Source organism: Pelmatolapia mariae, linkage group LG18 (genome assembly GCF_036321145.2).
Source record: "Pelmatolapia mariae isolate MD_Pm_ZW linkage group LG18, Pm_UMD_F_2, whole genome shotgun sequence".
Taxonomy (NCBI): domain Eukaryota; kingdom Metazoa; phylum Chordata; class Actinopteri; order Cichliformes; family Cichlidae; genus Pelmatolapia; species Pelmatolapia mariae.
The window spans coordinates 22,757,351-22,772,820 of record NC_086243.1 but is presented as its reverse complement, the minus strand read 5'-3'; the positions used below and the strand labels follow the sequence as shown (position 1 = coordinate 22,772,820).

General features: G+C 39.0%; 1 protein-coding gene across 1 annotated transcript; it reads left to right on the top strand.

Annotated features, from left to right (window-relative positions):
- Nucleotides 1-10,987: 10,987 nt before the first annotated feature.
- and2 (actinodin2) lies at nt 10,988-14,946 on the top strand. Its single transcript, XM_063460888.1, has 4 exons — nt 10,988-11,005; nt 12,802-12,965; nt 13,459-14,328; nt 14,554-14,946. The coding sequence occupies exons 2-4, from the start codon at nt 12,810-12,812 to the stop codon at nt 14,944-14,946; spliced, it is 1,419 nt and encodes a 472-aa protein (XP_063316958.1). The 5' UTR covers nt 10,988-11,005; nt 12,802-12,809.
- The last annotated feature ends 524 nt before the right edge of the window (nt 14,947-15,470 follow it).

The window sequence follows — 15,470 nt, the reverse complement described above, 5'->3', positions numbered from 1 at the left end:
GATTTTACACAGGTGGTTGGATGTTACAGTCTGGAAATGGAAGGAAGGTGAGTGTTATTAACCCTCTGTGGTCCACGGACACGCTGCACCTCCAAATCACATGACTGATGTAAGCTGACATAGCAACAAGCTGCAGCCACGCTGAGTCTCTATTTCAGCCCACATTGAAAGTTCGGACTTCAATGTTTTTAAATTTTAATTACAGGCCAGTAAATCCAGAGTTATGATAATATATATAAGCCATACTTTTTTCTAAACACTGTCGTCACGTTTTTGTTTGTGTGTGTTTTAAGCGTTTTCTAAGGACAGCGCGAAAACAGTAAAGAAAGGGGAAAGCCACCTCTTTCCTATCGGTCGAAAAATGTACCATGTCCACCAATTTAAAAAAAAGTCAACACGTAGGATTTGGTGGTTTACGAAGAGGGAAAAGTTTTGGGAGTGACGGTAACGGCAGCGACACAGAGCGAGCGAGTGAGAGAGAGAGAGAGAGAGAGAGTTTTTAGATGTGGGAGATTTGTGACGTTTTGTGTGGAGTGTTTACTTAGTGTGTTGTGTTGTCTTGTGTAGCTGTTCTGTTGTGTAGTCGTTTTGTTTTGTGTGTCAGTAAGGGCACTGGTGAATGTCACAAAGGCACATTTGTAAACACTGTCACTAAGTAGAAAACCAGCGGAGTGATACACCACCTGTTGTCAGGCCTGCAGGTTTGTGCTGTTCTCATCTGTCTTTTGGTGGACAAACTTTTTTTTTTACTGGCACACATCATTTGTGGGGCATCTTATTGCGACACCTGATTGTTCTCTCATTTTAGTTTTAGTAATATTTTTAAATGGTTGTAGAAAATGAAAAAACGGCAGGTGTATTGGCTGCATCTTTAGATAAATAGCTGTATATGTTTACAAAATGTACAATTTATATTTGCATTTCAAGTTATAAACATTTACCCAACATGTCTGTGGATTTTTTTTTACAGTAAAAAAAACTACTAGGATTTTAAGTTCTTTGTGTGATTTCAGATCAGTAATACTAATGCAGTATGTCAGTCAAAACAACTAAATTCAGTTGAGCTGAAAAGATACCAAACAAGGCAAGGGGAAAAAATAAAATGAAACAATCTGAGGGTGAAATACAAACGTAAACTCAAAAGGATTCAAAAATGGCCAGTTGTATTTCAGACCTCAGTGGGTTAATCCAACAAATCATGAAAAATTAGGTTTAAATTTTTGTTCATGACAGTGCAAATTTCTGACATTTTGTGTAATTTAAGCTGTAACAATGTGATTGTTTTCTAACAGTGTGAAACTTAAGTTAGACCTGTTTTTGGAAACCGCCCCATGTTGTGTAGCTTTCTGGATTTTATACTTATTGGGCTACATATTTATTTATCATACAGGCTATAGAGTACATAAAATCAAAACTCACATGTTTTATGTAACTAAAGTGTGTAATTATGTGGGCTACAGACAATAATTAAGTTATAGACTATATTTATATGAAAAATGTAACCACCTGCATATGTGTTTGGGGGAGAAAAAGGCTTTGATTTTGCCACCCCACTTGATTTCTTTGCCACCCTCATGCCACCCTAAGAAAATTTCTCTAGATCCGCCCCTGTATATCAGTATCTGAATTTTAAAATAAAAAAAAATACTATCAATTTTATTGTCTTTCACTGCTGATATTTGCTTTTTTTTTTTTAAATGGTATTTACTGGTTGTATTATTACAGTGGACCCTATTTTTTTAACATCTTGCTTCTGTGAAAATGAATGTTTTTGTTTGCTTAAAAATCTACAGCTTTATACTGTGAATTCCAATGTGCACAACCCCAAAAGATGTAGTTTTACTCAAATAATACCGTAAAATCTAAGTTTTTCAGACATTTTCAACATTACAATATTTAATTGTAAAATGTATGCATGTTTATTTGTTTTCACAGACAATATTTATAATTTCAACATTTTATTACAGTAAAAAACAAAGTTTTATCCAGTCTCACAATTAACTGTTATTCAATCTATTTAATACAGTAAAAGGAAGTTTTTGGTTTTACGCTCCATTACCGTTGGAATTTGACGGTGTTTTGCCGTATATTTTACTGACTTTTTTTTACAGTGCAATTAGAAGAGGTAGTAGGTCAATTAAAGTTCAGAAATACACTATAGCCCATTGCCATTCAAAGCTTTAAACGTTAAAACAAGACAGGTAAATATGGAGCTGCAATATTCCAAATGAGAAAAAAAAGCATCAACGCTTGCATCAATTCTACCTTAAAAATAACACTGAAGTCCTCCTTATATATGAAAAACTGAGGAATGAATCAGCTTAAAGAAGAGGAGAGTCAGTCTAAAGACAGAACTGTCCAGGATAATGATGCAAGCTAGATTTAAGGAGCCTAGAGACCCAAAGCATTGTTTTCACTATCTGGAGCAATGATGATCTCTGCGTTGTCAGAATTTAACTGTAGGGAATTAGCATTTAACAAAGACTTGATGGCAGTCATGAGGTATTTGAATAAGAAAGCCTAGAAAGCTACCCTCAAAGAAGGGTAGTTTCAGTCAAGTGCAGTTCATGAAAGCCTGACTGAAATGATCAAAAATCTTATGGATTTAAAAAAAAACATACAAGCTACTCAGCTACAGCCTTTTCTAAGATCTTTGATAAGAAAAGCATATTGGAAAATGGTCTACTATAATTTTTGGGCAAGGAGAGTTTTGATTTTTTTTTCTTTTTTATCAGGGATTGAACAATAGGATTCTTGAAGTAGGGCTAATTTATCAAAACAACCAGTGTATGAAAAACGTCATGATGGTTTCATTTTGCTTACGAGTTTAGTGATACTTGCCGATGTTACAGGAAAAAAAAATCTAGATTCACAGAAAATTAATGCAAATTTCTTGTTTTTGAACTAAGAATCCAGAACCAAAACATATCCAGTTTACTTTGAAATATAAGCAGGTGACAAATTAAAGTAAAAAAACCAAAACTGTATCCAGTTGTCAAGCCTCGGTCTCTATTGTAGAGAATTAGCTCCTTTATTTAAAGGAGGCAAGTGGAGCCAGTCAGCAAAATGTCCTCACATTATAGCAGATGTACAAAGGGGAGGTAGAAATAAACTTAAAACTCAAGGACCTACATATGGACAGCTATAACCACGAGTGGGACTCAAATAGGTACACTAAAACTAAGAAGGCCTGAGAAGATAAACATAAAAAACAACCAGAAACAACTGCTGAGAGAATATAAAACTCAAAATACCTCAAACACAAGAGTTCAAAATACAAAACTCAAACCCAAGCACAAACTCCCAGGGTTCATGGCAGATTTAGCATTGCCTGCATTAACTGCTAACCACTAAACAGCACCTGGGTTCTAGTGAGTGTTGAATATAAGGCTGGCTGGCCTGCAGAAATCAAGGATGTACACATATTCCTGTGCTTGCTCATTCAGTTCTCCTGCCGACCTCTGCCCTCACAAACTATCAGATCCACCAGAAGGCAACTTTGCACACGACCTAACAGATCCTTCACTTTTATCACCCTGAAGTCCTTCAAACCAACATCAATCTGCAAGATTGCTTTATGGAACCGGGCTGATAAAGAGACATTGCCATGTTCTTGTTCTGTAATTTCATGAGAGATTACAGATTCCAAAGAAGCAATAGATGATATTTTCACTGTTTTATCTCCACTTTTATCTGGTGGAAAGCAAACCAACTATTTACAGTCAAATGACATATAATTTCCCTCCATATTTCTCTTAGTTTCAGGTTTCCTTATACCCCCCACCCCCCCACCTCCAGATGTTGTGAAATTCTTAACATTGCAGCGATATGGTATGTTAAAATTATGAGCTTCTATGTTGTTCATGCATTTCACAGCTTCTGAGCTGGATTGCACTTGAGAACACCTGTTAGAGGTGTAATTACACAGCACCTATACAAGGAAACGGCACCAATCACTGTTACCCATAAACATGTTGCAGATGGCATGTAATAAATGATGAGCTGTTAAAATGCCTTAAATGATTTGAATGACAGTGTGTCATCATCACATTCTGTTCTTGTTTTAAATCTGTCTCCTATTGTCTGCAGTTGTTTTGGTGTAACACAGTCAAAAACCTCTAAAGTAGAATTTTAGTCATACAAACCAGTATATACACCAGCGTATACGATTAACTTTGTAGCAGTACTGATTGTGCCTTTCTAGATGCTTAATGTGCTTAAAAAATGAAAACATGCATCTTGCAGTATTATGTTTAAAGGTTATGTTTGAAGGTTTTCTCAATTAAACAGCTTTTATAGCCCATGTGTGAATGGCTTGTAATGTAAGTTTAAAAAGAAAGCCTTAACTTTCTATGAAAGTTCAATGATGTGACGTTTGTGCTCACTCCAGAGCTCATTTTGTGTCTTCTGCTAACGTAATCACAGTGCAGTGCATCTCTTAAGCACTCATCACAACAAAGACCCACAACGTGTACTGGATTTGGCTTTAGATGGTAGTTTTGTATTGATAATGTAAACAGGTGTACCAGCTAGCTGCCAGCCTGGGTTATGAACAACATGAACAGGTGAAGTAACCCTAGGTCCAGCATAAGTGAAAAACAAGAGTCAACATCAGCAGGGCATTTGATGCAAAGCTTTGTTTGTTTGATCAAAAACAACCCTGAGATTTCTTTCTTTGTACTGATGGCACACTTGGCATTTTTAACAGACGCACATTTAAAGTATTCACAGTCACAAGCTGGATTGTTAGTACAATACATGTAGTAGAATGCCGACTTTCAAGGATAGTTAATACAGGAATGTGCAGTCTTGAGCCCCTCATTTCTTCGATGAAAACAGGAAAAACTGGTGCAGTGGTTTACTGAAACATGTGCAAACACTCATGGAAATACAGTTTATAAAGCAAAAACAGAGTTTGTACAGTTCTATGTTTTTTGTTTTTCTATTGTAGTTTCTGTAAGTAGTCCAAGAATCATTGTCCAGACCTCTTGAAGGATATCCCAAAGCATCTTTCTGGCCATTGGCACCCACTGTTAACCTTCTCCATACACATTGACATCATTTTACCCAGAGATGTTACTGTGTAAGTGCATCCGAGTACATGGCAAACAGTTTTGACAAACTAAAAAGCTTTGAGTGCACATTTTACCAGTAACATTTAAAAAGTACCTTCCTGAGCTCTACTTGGATTGCTCTGAGATCTGAGCAAACAATGTCTAATAGCATCCAGCGCCGTCTTGCTTTGTAGTGACATTTAGAAAGATCTGTTTTGATTGATGGCTTCAATACTTTCAGCCAGACACTACATCAGCTGCAAATAACAGTTATTTTTGGCTTCACAGGAAAAGGTGAGCTGTTGATATGAACGATCAAAATGAATGTTTGAGTATGTAGCAAGCTGTTTCATTCCAGCAGTGGCACTAATCTGCAAGCTAAGCAGTTTATCCATGTAAGACACCTTATTTTTTTCACATTTGGTGAAGCTCTCACATCAGACATCCCCTCTCCTAATGACTGTCGGTCAAAGAAACAAATATTAACAGGACTCAACAGGAACAGTCTGTGCCGTCAGATGTGTTAACATCAACTTTCATAGTGTGAGCTTGTAATTTTGAAATGAATCCAGCAACCAAAAGCATACTCTGGCAATGAATTACCTTCAACGTCATGCCTTTGAGCACGAAAGCTCTGGGACTCTTGCATCATCAAGTGTCTCTATTATTAATTAATAAAGACACCAAATTTACTAAATTGACTTAATTGAGGTTTTTCACTAATCTGAGGAGACTGGAGCTTGAGGCAAAGTTCACACCAATAAACACACAGAGATATGATATCTTCTGGAGAAGCACTTACATGTATGCTTATGTACACACACAGACTACTGTGTGTGTACATGCAGTCTTTCTAGAGAAGATGAGAGAGACTGGAGTAATGTCTGCAATGCAACAGAGAACAGAGCAGTTATTATTCTCAGTGTGGATGTCATGTGGATTTTATCATTTCCAAAATTAGCTGTATAAAGAGAGACTACCTCAATATAAGCATGGATGAGAATGCTGATCTGAAGGTCACCTACTGTATGCTTTCAGTGGTGGGCAGCAGCATGATGTGGTTTTATTACTATTCAGCACAAGTTGGAGACTGATAAGAAGCTTCTGAAGAACACAAAATGCAAACTGCAGGTTTTTAAAAGCTGGCTGTACAGATTCAGAAAAACAGAGGAGTGTGCTGTCAGCAGAGGGATGTCCAATAGTTATATACAAGACACTGGTAATTGTGCATTAAGCAGCAAAATACATCAAGCTTGAATAAGTTCCCAAAATGAAACACAGGCTTAAGGTGCATACCCACTAACAAAAGTCTCAGAATGAAATCATGAACTTTATTACAACACCTTTGCACATTTGTGATTATCCTGCCCACTCACTGCAAAATATACACATTTAGGAATTTCAGAGTGTGCAGGATGATGTAGACATTAGACCGAAAGGTCATATTTTAATGTATATTACATTCAATAGCTGAGAGCCCACAGCTCCCTCTGAAGCTTTCTTTCCACATTTGTGCCTGGAGCCAAAGGTTAACCAAACACACCTGATCTGTAGTTAAAGTAAAAATAAAAAAATAAGGGGCTCATCTATGTTTTCCTCATCTAGTAAAGGAATGTTTGTGCAAGATTTCACATGTAATACTTACTAAGATACTTTAGGCTGAAATTACATGTTAGCAGTAAATCATAGATTTGAAGCAAAAAGATATTTTCAAACCTGACATAATGCCTGATAAAGGTTTCACTGAAAACTGCTTCAGGAGTTTCTTAGATATAAACACTGACTCCTTTGAGCTATAACTTTAAAACAGCTGAAGCTGTTGGTATCATTTCATCCATTGTGCTGCATGCACTTATGAGCTCTGTTTGAAATGTGGTAATAACCATGGCAAAAATTTGCTGTTGTTCTTTAAGTGTGACAAGCAACTCAAAGCACAGCTAAAGTACTGTAAAAACGTCTGACAGGCATCATCGTTAACATGATTCTATGTTTTTTAATGAGCTTTTTCTTCACAAGAAGCACTTTCTGGGCTCCCCACCCCCCTACCCCCCAAATTTCTCTTAAGTTGCTGTATATTTTTCACACAGACACAGAGATTGACTTGTTGTTATGGCAGATCTGTTTTAAAATGAAGAGGACAGCAATTTGCCTCCCACTGTGACAAACCTGGTAATTCAGAAATGTGCAAATTGCATGGATCATAGCCAAGGCTGAGTCACTGTCAGTCATGCGAGATGGTCACATGTCCTCGAGAACAAACTGTGCGAATGTGGAAAATATTTAGAAAATAAATGGCAACCTAGTAATTTGATTTAGTCTTGGTCTGTCTCTCTGTCAACATATATTTATGTATGTCTATATAATCACAGGCTACTTTATTAAGTATGCCTAATCAATTGTTTAAAGACAAATATCAAGTAGCAAATATCTAATCACATGGCGGCAAATCATAACACTTCAGCATGTATACAAAAACGATTTAGGTGACTTTAATCTGAGTCTCAAATTCTGCTGTCACGTTTGGATGGTAGGGTCAGAACTGAATGTCAAAAGCATGAAAGCATGGATCGATCTCACCGTGCATCAACAGGCTTTTCTAGGTACACCAGTTAAACATCATTTAAAAACCACAGCCTACCTGAGTATTGCTGCAGATCATGTCCATCCCTGTATGAACACAGTGCACCCATCCATCTTCTAATGGCCGCTTCCAGCAGGATAACACAGCAGCAACCAGATTGCAAATCCAGTAGAGCACCTGAGTGATGTGTTGGAATGGAAGATGGTCACAGCTTTCAAGGGTTAGCTAAAACAGAAAAATGATTAAAGTAAAGGGCCTAAAGTCATGGATACATACAAATTATTGAAAAAGCTTTCTAAAAAGTACAATTAAGTACACTGAGTTCAATGAGTTGTTTTGTTTTTTAGCTTCCTATGTTGTTTGACTCTTTTTAGCTCAGTTATCCCGTTTTCATAGCTCCCAGTATATATATATATATTCCACTGACACAGGCTGCAGGCTGTGCCGGCTACGTGGCATGATCCAAGCATCAGGATCATGTAGCAAACAGTGCTGCTGGCATGCTGGCCCTGATGGCTCTGTCTCCACAGCAGAAGCAGATTACTTCATTAGTAGCTCTCTGTATGAGAGCTGCCTGTCCTAATGGCTTACATCTCCTCTGTGCTGTTTCAGAGCAGAAAATATGCCTGTGCAACAAAAGCAAGCATTTTTAATCATCTAAAAGATGTGTATTTAACATATGAAACCACCCTTTTTACCATCACTCTGGTTGGTAGGATTTAAAATCTCCATTCAGAGTTGGCTGAAGGAATTTGGCTCTGGGTTTTTTTTCTCTCTCCAGCAGCAGATTTCACATCCAGTATAAAACAGCTGACTGGCTGCAGACTTTTGACACCACAGACTCACGGGAGGTTCACAAACATTATCAAATGAGCTGCAACTGTTGCTGTTTGGATGTTGCATTGCATCACTGAGGTGAAATGAGTCATGTTCTGTCATCCTGCAAATATTGCTCACACATTAGTCGATACACTGACGCAACAGAGTAGAAATATTTTTTTATTTGCAGTCGATTTTCTGCAGGAAAAGCTGTTCCTGGGGAGAGAAAGCTTGAAAAGAAAACACAGGAGACTCATTCCCTTAGTAGTGGAGGATGATTTTATCTACTAGTTCCACAGTATATTTGGGAAGTACCAGGAAAACCAGGAGTACCTCCTGCTCTAAAGTCTCTTAAGGTTTACCTCTGTGAGTGCCCCACTTACACTACCTTTCACATTCACACCTTCCCATTTATTTTATTTTAAAATAAAATAAATTCCAAACCGGTGAGGAAAGAAGCTCTAAATGGTACCTTGCAGCTATACTGTCATACTTCTCACCTTTCATAATTACAGGACCCCTATTGGTTGGATGGATGGCAGCACAGGAGCCAATCCTGGAGCGGGCAAACTGTATCACATGCCTTTTTGTTTTTAATGATCGAGAGAGCGCCTTTAAAATGTTTTCGTGTGTGTCCGGCCCATACAGAGAGCAAAGAGGTAGAAGGTTTAAACAGCTCAGATAACCAGAGTGCAGAGAGCCCCCTCCCCTTTCCCAAGACAGCTGCTGGACCAAGAGGCCACAACTTCAACACCTTTTGCAGGTAAGGGCCGATAATAACCCCTGGAGTTCATAATTCTGGAGTGGTCGCCTGTAGTCTCATCTGCCTTGTCTTTGTTAGAAAAGTGAGGTTGTCCAACTTTTAGAAGCCATCTGTCTTTTTGAGAACAACAGATGTAATTCAGCAGCTCTCCATGCATCGATCCAAGAGAACATCTCAAGCTTTTGGCTGTTTGAATTGTCGGGTTTGTTCAGTCGCTTTATTTGATATTCTGATATTCAGAAGTGACATCTTATTTCTCTCGTTAATCCCTGAAAAAGCTCTATTACAGCATGTCCTCAATCCTCTCCATTGTCTTGGCATCAGACGGTTAAATAAAAACGCTCTCTTTGTTCCAAGTGCATTGTCTTCTCAAGGATTTCCATATCTATCAGTTACATGAAAAATTGCCTTAAAAAAGACAAAAAAAAACCCTCCCCAAAATAATAAGATACTTATAAGACTCTTGTCGCATTGAAATAATAGACTATGCCTCCAGAAGTTCAGCCTGCAAACACTCTGAATATTGTTAACTGTGTTTTCCCCCAGGAAGCACAAAGAAACAACAGAAAATGGCACGTGTTGGGCGACCGTCGCTTTCCCTGATCCACACAGGATTCCTGTTAGCAGCTGTTTTATTACCAGGTGAGAGTTTCATCTATGATATTAGGAAATATTTCATTGGGAATTTAATGAGCCGAAGAACCATTTACATCAGTTTTTTGTTTAAAATTTTGAGATTTCAGATACAATATTTTTAAATTAGACCAGTGAAGGTGAACTAGATGCCCTGTAAACTCCTAAAGCTTGAAGTCATCTACTTTATTACATACTGAACGTCTGACACATATAGTTCCTTTGCTCACAGAGATCACACAACTAAAAGACCAACAGTACAATCCTCTTTTAACATCAGCATATCAATAACTATTTATCACACCGACAGTCTATTGACGTATATAACGATACTTTTACTTTTGATACTGTAAGTATGTTTTGGTTTAAATAAATTACATTTTCCGATTTCCTCTGTGTCTTTACTTCAATTAAAGACCTGAGTACTGATTTTTTTTCTCCTTATTTTTAGTTTAAACAAAAATACTTTAGAAGCATTTTGACCTGGTAGTATAGTCCAACCCCGGGCACGTTAATCTCTGCCACAGAGTCATAAGAACACCATTACCCTTCTCTCTTTAGCAGTAAAATGGCTTGTCATGATGATGCCCTTTAGTACTACAAAACCTTTCTGCAGTCATAAAAAACACATCTATCACTGCCTCCCCTTTGGAAGATTTTCCACATTAATAGATGAAAGTTTCAGGGATAATCAGCTGACTTGGCTGTTTTCTTGTAGTTGTAAACCTCAGCAGGAGCAGAAGAGACCCGGAGACGTCCTTCCCCTCCCACCAGACATTTTTACAGTGTATCTGTAATTAGTTTGTGTGAGGCCTGACTTTGTAGTTTTACAGGTAAACTTTAAGGAGGCCCCCAGTACCTGCATTAATTTCACTGGGCTGGTTCAAAGCTATACGATACAAGTTAGGGGCTGGGTGGGGGCTTGGCGTTGGGGGGGGGGGGCATTTAATCTGCAGGATGTTGCCTGGTGCTCCAGCACCTGCCGTGTTTCACCCGGGGGCTTATTAGTGGGTCAGCGTTTTCCCTGATGTTGTGGTAAAGCGGAACATCTGTTCCTAATCAGTGAACGTCTCTGCTGCTGCTAATGTGGCTGCTGCTTGTGTTTTACAGATTTTCTGGGGGCCGTTCCAGTGGAGCAGCACAAGCAGGAGGAAGGTGAGGACGTATGATGTGGCAACGTGGGGCAAAACAACCTCAAAAACCTAAAAACCAACTGCAGAAACCTTAAACGCTGCTATTTATAGGGAGATAAATGCTCCACGTAGCTACCTTTTCTTTCCATTCTGCCAATTAGCACCAAATAACTTACATGTTGGTTCACAATAAAACACAAAGTCTGAGGAGATCTAGTTTGGAGATAAAACAATTAGTCAAGAGAAACAGGATTGTGATAATGGATTAAAGTAAGAAGCTAAAGTGCTCTATGAGAACTACGTCAGCCTATGATACACGATAATTAACAGACCAAGAGATTAAGAGATTAATCTACTTATAATAGAAATAGTTGGGCCAATTAAAATTATGACATTTTTATTGTTGATGAAAATTTCTCCTTTGAGATAAAGTTTGATGAACCTGATTTAACAACAATATGATGCAATTCACACAAATTAAATATAAAAGAGCTTCTAGGCTATCTTATGGAGTTGCAGCCAGTCACAGCAGCAGCCTTCTATAGAGATGTATTTCTGGTGATTGTAAAAGCCAGCCCATGCTTTCCCAGATTAAAGCTTCAGTGTGAAGTTCGAGCAGTAGAAAATTTTTGGTTTGCTTTAAACTTAATACAGCTTATATATATATATTACGATAAAAATGCTTCACCTGGTCTTTACCAGTGGAAAGGGACCTGCTCACTGTTAGTTGTGTGATGGCCTATATAGTAGTATATATAATTATGTTCTATAGGAACATAATTAAAATTAGTGAAGGTCCTTCTAATATATTCTGCCCTGTTGGCATCTCTGTGGGTCTCCTGTGCTGCCTGGCACCGGGACACTGAGTGCATTCTTTGGTACTTGGACAGCACCTTAATCCAAAGACAGACGTTTATAACGATGGTTTCAGAAATAATAACTGTGTTTAGTGTATTTTTAACTTTTGGAGCTTTTAAACACAATCACTGTCACTGTGTTGTTCTTGAAATGACTATTTAAAACAAAGTGTGAAAAAGCTCTGCCCCCTCTCTGCACAATAGATTCACAGCTCAAGCTCTCCTTCACCTACAGCTGAGGGGAGCAGGGTGATCTCTCTTTTTCACCCATCTATGGACTGTACCTCTTAACTATAACAAACTGCATCCTTCGCTGCCAACAGGATTTACCGTTTCAATTATAGATGTAGTTTAATCAAGGTCAGCAGTCAGTTCATCAGACTTTTGTGCACTGATGTCCTCTGCAAATACAGATTTGGCGTTTTTATTTTACATTAAACATTCCTGTGGCTCTAGTTTGACATCAATGAGTTCTACTGTCCTGTAATTGGTTTATAACATCTCCACTGGACCTAAAGTCTCTAATTCAGCCTACTTAACAAAGAAAACTGTGGCTAATGTTTTGATCTTTTGCACCAACCTATGCATATCTATCTATATCTATCTATCTATATCTATCTATCTATATATATCTATCTATATCTATCTATCTATATATATCTATATCTCTATCAATGTATATATGTATCTATCTATCTATCTATCTATCTATCTATCTATCTATACATTGATAGATATATAGATGTATAATCTATCAATACATATACAACATATACAACTATATATCTATACATATTATACATATATAGATATATATATCTATACCTATGTATGTGTGTTAATAATTTCTAAAAAAAAAAAAATCAAAAAAGATCATGGAACCTTTCTTCATAACAAGCAGTAAATGATATATATAGTTTAACTACACTCCTGTATGTTTTCTCTTCTTCCTTCCCTTCAGTGGCCGCCATGTCTGATGATGTGAAAGCCGAGGCAATGACCAACCTAAAAAAGCTGGTTCGTGACAGAAGGAACATCCCCGTCGTGGCTGTGCCCCAGTTCAAACGCGTGCCTGACTTCTGGGGATGGTACAAATACTTCATGGACAGCCACAACCAGGAGGGAGTGAGTGGAGCTTGTTTCACATTAATTATTCAGATTCTCCCAGTCACGATTATGAAACTGTGCTTGTTTTTCCTTTAAAAATTGAGGCAACAATTTGCGTCACTACTCTGCACTTTGAGGAGAGTTTCTTTCCTTTTTAAAATTAAATATGCCACGTTTAATGCAGGAAACAGAAAGGTTCAGCCACCTTTTTAGTTTTAACAGATTCCTTATTTATGCAGTTCAGAGAAATAAATTTGCCCAGATATTTTTATAGAACAGATTTTAATAAGCTATTAACCTCGTAATGTGTTCAGTGTGTAGTACCCGTGAAAGCTCTGTGGTTTACACAAAAGTGAAAAAGTAAATGTTTTTCTCAACAGAGGATTTGTGCACATTTATCTTTGGAGTTCCTCTTTTTTTTACTTTTACTCTCTATGGCCTCTATATCATTTGATTTGATTTTTGGATTTGAGGAGGTTAACTTGTTTTTCCCCTTTCCAAATATCTTCAGGTTGAGGACCTGGATCGTCTGTATGTGGCCTACCTGCAGAACAAGCACAGGTCAGAGGAGGGACCAACTTTTAACCACTACCTCAACCACCTCAGCGAAATCTACAAGACCTGTGCCGAGTCTGAAGATCCGGAGTGCATCGCCGAGTTAACTAGCAAACCAAAGGCGGCTGTGGCGATGCCTGCCCCCATCAAGTCTGCTGATGTCAGGCTATGCAACCCCTATACTGACCCCTACTGCATGTTCCCTGTTACCAGCAAATCTGCAGCCCCTGAGCCACCTTCAGCTCCAGCCAAAGTGCCAGCGCCTATCTATACCCCAGTGCCAATGAAGAGCCAAACTGGTTTCTACTACTACGCTCCTGTCCTGGAGCCCTTCCTGGGTGCTGAGCAGAGGGCTGAATTGCTCAGAATCTGCCAACCTGAAGATGTAGAGTGTCTGCAGTACCACCTGAGAGCAGCCTATGGATACCGTCCAGCCCAAGGTCCAGCTCCATCGTATGCTGCCCTCAAATGCAACCCAAAGGATCCCTACTGCATGGCTTCCCTGGTCCAGAAATCTCCTACTGGCTTCTACCACTTGATGCAACCCAGCTGTGACCCAGCTGTGGATCCTCTGTGTGCAACCAACGCTCCCGCTCCTCTGGCTGCTAAGGAGCAACACTGCAACCCCCTGTTTGATGCAGGCTGCAACCCCCTGTCTGCTACCAGGCTGGCCAGCCTGACCAAGCCTGTGGTGGAGTACGCCCCCATGAATCAGCCTGCACATCCTGCTGCTCCTCTGTCCTGTGACCCTCGCTACGACCCATACTGCATACTGGCAGCTGCTGCCGCTCTGCGCAAACCCCCTCCACAGCTACCAGAGCACCAGGTCTGAATCTGAAGTCCTGTAAACAGGCTTGAATTTTTCTGTCATTTCATCTAATCTAGTGTAATCCTTCTCACTGAATAATTCTTTAATTCATCTTTTCTTTAACATTTGGTCTGCTTAATAATGTAGTAAAATGATATTGACGTTGAATAATGCTTTCACGGTCTGCTTTGCATCTGTTTTGAACCAAAAACACATGAATCAATCAATCAATCAATCAACCAGGTACGCTACAAACTTGGTGTCCGTGGCAAGACCAAGGAGGGCTACGACTGCTATGTGCATTATGACAAAGACTGCATCCCAGTCGAGAGTAGTCGTGAGGCCAAGGCTGACGTCATGACTCCAGCCAAGCTCTTCTGCCATCCATTTGACCCCAACTGTCACAAGTTTGCTCCACCCTCTGGTGCCAAGGCCATGAAATCAAGTGAGGATGGCATAATCCTGCCTGATCCAGATTGCGATCCTGAATACGACTACAACTGCCGCCTGCGTCGTGCTAAGCCCGCTGCCGCAGCCGCCGCTGCAGATGAGCCAACCAAGGAGGCTGCTGGTCCACAGCTTGCTGTTCCACGCTTCGAAGATTTCCTCAGGGGCGTCATGAACCAGTACAAATAGATTTTAAAATAAATCAGTCTCAGAACCAACACCTGCCAGGCAATGCAGCTCACTCTGCAGTCTCTAATTTTCCTCGACCACAACCTTCGACAGAAGCCTCAAGGCCTCACAAAGCTTCAGATCAATCATAAAACAATGCAGCTTTTAAATAATCCATCTCATTCTCTCAAACAAGGTGAAGGCTTCCTAGTTTTAGTCTGGTCTTATAAAGTAGGAACAATAAAAGAGTGCCATGCCACGTATAGCATTGTGTGTTATGTTTGTATGTTTGTCGAAAAGAGGCGTTTGTATAGATGTGTGGTAGAGTTAGGTTACTTTGAATTTAAATTAGTGGGCAGGATTTTCTCTCTGTTGTACATTCCCTTTTACCTGAGTGTATTTAAAGTTAGTTTCAGTGGTTTTCTGTAACTTTAATCCTCACAGAGCTTCATTTGTTTAGATTTTGTAAAGTTCTAAATAAAGAAAAAAAATCACTTGAATTTAATTTCTAGATAATTGTTGTTTACACTGCGGTCACAGACACA